We start from the raw sequence: 5,242 nt of genomic DNA, 5'->3' as shown, positions 1-5,242 counted from the left end.
CAAGATAACACGTACACCTTCTGGAGAACATCGTATCGTAGCCCTGAAATACTTGAGCATATCAAGACCCACAATATTGTCTGGTGTATTCGGGGAAAGCAAAAATGGACACGGAGCAGTAAATTTATCCACATGGAATGCAAGTGGTTGTGACAATGGGCTAAGGGAAGGGGTTCCATCGAAACCTATCGATGTAATGGTTAAGCCAGACATGGGAGCCCTTGGAACCAATTGTTTAGACAAGGCGCTACGAGTAGCTCCTGTATCAACCAGAAACTGATCAGTGGAACCCAAAACATTTGCTGTAACATAGGGACCCCTCTGATCTACTGGAACTTCAACTGATTCCTTACCCCATCCTAGGCAATCCTATGCATAAGCAGAATCCTGAGAATCAGACGGCACATAGTCGGACATTTGATATTGGTTCCTTCTATCAAAAGTGTTAAACCCATTCTGCCCACGTATATTAGCATCAAACCTAGCACGATCACCTGTGCTTCCTCTAGGCCCTGAATATCCTGAACGATTTTTCATTTGTCCCCGACCACGTGGACACTGCTGAGCACACAGTGCTGGACAATCGGAAGCCCAATGCCCAAATTTCCTACAGTACGCGCACTGGTCAGCAGACAAATTCGAACGAGTATAAGAAGGGAAAGACGAACCATAAGATCCACGTCCACCTCTATCACTACCTCTAAAAGGCGGACCATAAGCCTGAGCCAACATAACCTTCGTTTTTAATTCTTTAGTCCTCTTATCCTCATTACCCTTTGCTTCTAATTCCTGGCGTTCATAATACTGAGCCATAGTCAAGAGAGAAACCGGAGAAGAGGTAGTCCATGAACTCTCACTGGCTTTTAAGCGACTAGCTATTCCTGGCAACAGGTTTGCGACATATTTATCGACAAACAGATGTTTGCCCGTGTCATCTGTCAATGACTGGCAACTAAAATCATGGAATGCTTCTTAAAAGCGTGTAAAGAAATCAGAGACCAATTCATCTGCCTTTTGCTTACAAGACGCTAAAACAGTCCAATCTATCTTTTTAGGGGGAATAATCGTTTTTAACTTAACTAATATAGCTGCGGGAAGATCTAAAATTAACTGACATGGCTTCTGTGCGGGTTCCCTTTCTATATCCATTTGTTCTAACTCTTTCCATAACGCCCCAAAATCTGCACGATCATCAATTTTAAGAACAGTTTTCCACATATCAGGCGGTAATATCAATCCGGAAAATAAATCAATATCAGGCAAAGTCATAGTACAAGAGCTAATAGCACCCTCAACTTCCTCATAAAAAGCGGCTGGATTTTTCCGCGGATCAGGCAATGCAGTTTTAAGTGCCATGACATCCGTCCTATTCCAAGGAGTGTAAACCTAATTATAAATAAAATAACCCTTTGCATCGATAGAGGCCTTATCATCGCTTGTACCCTGTCCTTTAGGAGGAACATACAAAGGTGCGGCCTCCCGCATAGGTTTTGCATGAACTATCATAGTCTTATCTGTTCCGGAGATAGAAGCTTGTGCCATGCCGGTCTGAGATGTCCGTGAAGCTACGTCTGCAGCCTTTTTCTCCTCTCGCAAACGGACTGCATCAACACGCAGTTTAACCAAACGCCTGATTGTATCATTCACCTGGGGGAAAACAAAAAGACCATCACGCATTTGCTTACAATTAACTGCTACATCGTCGGGCTCTAACTCCTCAGAATATTTCCTAAACAGCTCAAGGACCTCTGCGGCAAACACCTCAGTAAAATACAGCTGCTCCCTTCTGCCACCCTTTTATACTATCTAGAAGTTCAGAGGCGGGGGCAATGCTACGAACTGCTTTATGAGCAGCAGATCTAAGCTGGGTCGAATACGCAGCGGTCAACATAGAACGAGTTTCTCGTGCCTTGTGTTCCTCCGAACTAGAGTCCTCATCTGACTCATGAGGGGCAGAAGGAACAGTATACGGAGGTGGAGGACGATCTAATAATAAGGAATCATCTTGTGGTTTATTAAGTATAGGATAAAGGGGCCGCCGAACAGCGTATTGGCCAGTTACCTGTAAATTGAGCTCCCTATCTTCTCTCTCTTTTAACTCTTTTATTTCTTTGTTCTTCAGCACTAATGCTTTCACATAAATGTACTTTTGCTGTTCTTTTTCAAACAAGGCTTGCTCACGCTTCATTCGTTCACGCACTTCTTTCTCCCACATTCGTACACAATCAAACATATCTTGCCTAGTCTTTCGCTTACACAGACATTGTTCCACATACTCAATCTTTCATAAATCAAATGACCCATACATAGGCCAACGCAACTCAGGATCCTTACGAGTGTATTTATTCCATAATGTGCTGTACATCATAGAAGAAAGACCATGCTTAATATACATATCCCTATTAGGCGTCCCCTCCGGGGGGGCCGGTTGTGCTTCATCGAGTCTCAAATTGGTACCACTACAAAAGCAACACATCCTACGAAGTGTGCTAAAAACGGCATGCCAAAAATAGTGCAGAATATGCAGTATTATAATCAAAGTAGCACTTAAGGTACCTTTAGTACGATGTGCCATTCAAATCAATTCAGATAGAGAAAATTCTCCTCATTACCTGCCTATATAGGTTGCAATTTATATATGAATCACATAGAAATCTAAGTTGGCCAACACAAATACAAAATACAAAAGCCGCAGTAAGTGTTACTAAACTACCTTACCAATCCCAGGCATAAAAACCAACAGCAAGCGCCGCAAAATGACACTTACCAATCACTTGGTGTCCAGGTTCCAACTGCCAAGTTCTAAAATTGACCAAATGGTCACTGCAAGGCGAATCAACAGAAGAGATCTCAGTCGAGGACCGGCACCACCTGGATGGTCAGATCAGAAAGAAAGGAAAAACGCCGTGGTTGCCAAGACTCGGGTCTCATCGGGCAGCAATCGCTTCCAGAGCCAGATTCCAATCCTTCGTCGCGACCAATCCTTTGGGCATCCGAGTCGCCGATGAGCTCCACTGGTTGGGCGCCAATTTGTAGAAGTGGACCTCAGCTAGGCCTACCAGTGCAAGGGGTTCGCCCTTCTCTGCACAGAGTCCTCAGACGAATAGGAAGAAGTTAGCACAGAAACTGGAAGAGAAAATACAAAGTTTAATAAACCTCATGAGGTGGAACTACATTCACAAAGCACCCTTCGGTATTGAATGAAGTAGCACACTAAACAGAAGGAGCATGGTCCTTTTATACCCACACAGGGGCTTGAAAGAGGGCGGTACAAGTACAGCAGAAGCTTTTATGTACATATAAGGTCATATAGAAATGCACAGTCGACAAGTAGGAGGAGTTAACAGTTAGCCAATGCTAGTAAACACATCCTGACAGTTACATACTACTAACAGCTGCAAGGACAGTTGAAAACTCACTGGGCATGTGCAAAGGTGGAAGATGCTAAATATAGTTCGTTTCTAGGCAGATTACAAGAGCAGTCAACACTGAGGGAGGACAAAGCACATGGTGAGCACATGGCAAACAAAATGGCTGTCAGAAATACAAAATGGATTCCGCAAAATGGACAAGATAGCCTCTAAATACAAGATGGATTCCGCTAATGCTAAGCCAATCGCTGCCAATTTACAACAGTTGGATGGGGTGGAATATCCATCCCGAAGGCATGTAGCTGATGAATGGGCCCCTGTATGCATGGAGAAGTGTGAGGGAAAGATAATGGAGTAAAAGGTGTATTGAATGTTTATTGAAAGACATTTTTTAAAAGGGGATTATAGTGACAGCAATAAAGTTGCAACATCCCATGTTTTCATGAAAGGAATCATGCTTATTCAACATCCATTTTAGTGGTTTATGCAATCATAAAGGAAATACCCTATATTTGAGCCCTTTGTAATGTCTCATAATTGTTGATATGAATAGTATATGCAACCACATTATGGTTACCTGACAGCCATAACTAATATTATTTTCTACCATTATCTGTCTTCATACAGTATGTTGATTATGGATAAAGACAATCAAACTACAGTGACAGAATTCATCCTTGTTGGATTTTCTGACCTTGGTGAGAATCAGAAATTCCTCTTTGTCCTCTTTTTATTCGCATACATTACAACAGTTTTTGGAAACACTGTTATCATTGGATTGGTTGTCAGTGACTCCCATCTCCAAACCCCCATGTACTTTCTACTCTGCTGCCTGTCAGTGCTAGATATCTGCGTCTCCTCCACCATCATTCCCAACCTGTTAGTCAGTCTCCTTCATGAAACTAAGACCATTTCATTTGCGGGCTGTTTCACTCAGATGTTCTTCTTCCACTCTATTGGTAACATGGAAAGTTTCCTCCTGGCCCTGATGGCCTATGATAGGTATGTGGCCATCTGCAGACCCCTACATTACACCCTGATGATGAGTGGAAAGCTCTGCTTACTCCTGATGTCAGGATCATGGGTCATTGTCTGTCTGCATTCATTGCTGTATGCAGTCTGGACCTCCCAGCTAACATACTGTGGGACCAACAAGATCTATCACTTTTTCTGTGAAATTGTACCAGTTTACAAGCTCTCCTGCTCAGACCTCTCGACTATTACACTTGTAGCAACAGTAGAGGCGAGCTTTATTCTGTCTATACCTTTAACCTGCATTGCCGTCTCCTATGGTTACATCATCACCACCATAATGAAGATGCCAACTGCTGTAGCCAAGCGCAAGACCTTTTCCACCTGCTCTTCTCACATTATTGTTGTCACACTCTTATATGGTTCAGCTCTTTCAGTATATGTACGGTCTCCTACAGCTATGCCACATCCCTCCAACAGGACTTTAAGTATAATGTATATTGTGGTGCCCCCTCTGATGAACCCTTTCATCTACACTTTGAGAAATAAGGACGTTATAGGAGCGTTTTGGAAAGCACTTGTAAGTTATGGATTTGTCTGTGTCCCATGACAGGCATGAACCTCACTGTTTAGTCAGAAATTGCTGCTTTAAGGTCCTCCATGACTAATCCCTCAACTAAACTACAGAACACAATAGATACTTTTACTGAATTAATACATGGAGATTGTTTCATTCAGATGCAGAGAAGGGTTGGGTCTTGTGAATTGTACATCAGTCTATATTTGCATTTTGTTCAAGAATCATCAAAAGAGATAGAAATCATGCAATCTAACACACACTATTGTCCTATCTTCTTTGACTGATGTCCTTCTTAGAATTATAACCAATAAATATGCAT

At 42.5% G+C, this 5,242-nt stretch overlaps 1 protein-coding gene across 1 annotated transcript; it reads left to right on the top strand.

The window, feature by feature from the left end:
- Nucleotides 1-4,008: 4,008 nt before the first annotated feature.
- Nucleotides 4,009-4,953, top strand: LOC146796920 (olfactory receptor 1C1-like). Its single transcript, XM_085631448.1, has one exon. It carries the CDS (start codon nucleotides 4,009-4,011, stop codon nucleotides 4,951-4,953), a length of 945 nt encoding a protein of 314 aa, XP_085487574.1.
- The last annotated feature ends 289 nt before the right edge of the window (nucleotides 4,954-5,242 follow it).

The sequence above is a fragment of the Triturus cristatus genome, chromosome 10, assembly GCF_964204655.1.
Source record: "Triturus cristatus chromosome 10, aTriCri1.1, whole genome shotgun sequence".
Taxonomy (NCBI): Eukaryota; Metazoa; Chordata; class Amphibia; order Caudata; family Salamandridae; genus Triturus; species Triturus cristatus.
The sequence above is the reverse complement of the archived record's forward strand: the minus strand, read 5'-3'. Positions and strand labels throughout refer to the sequence as shown.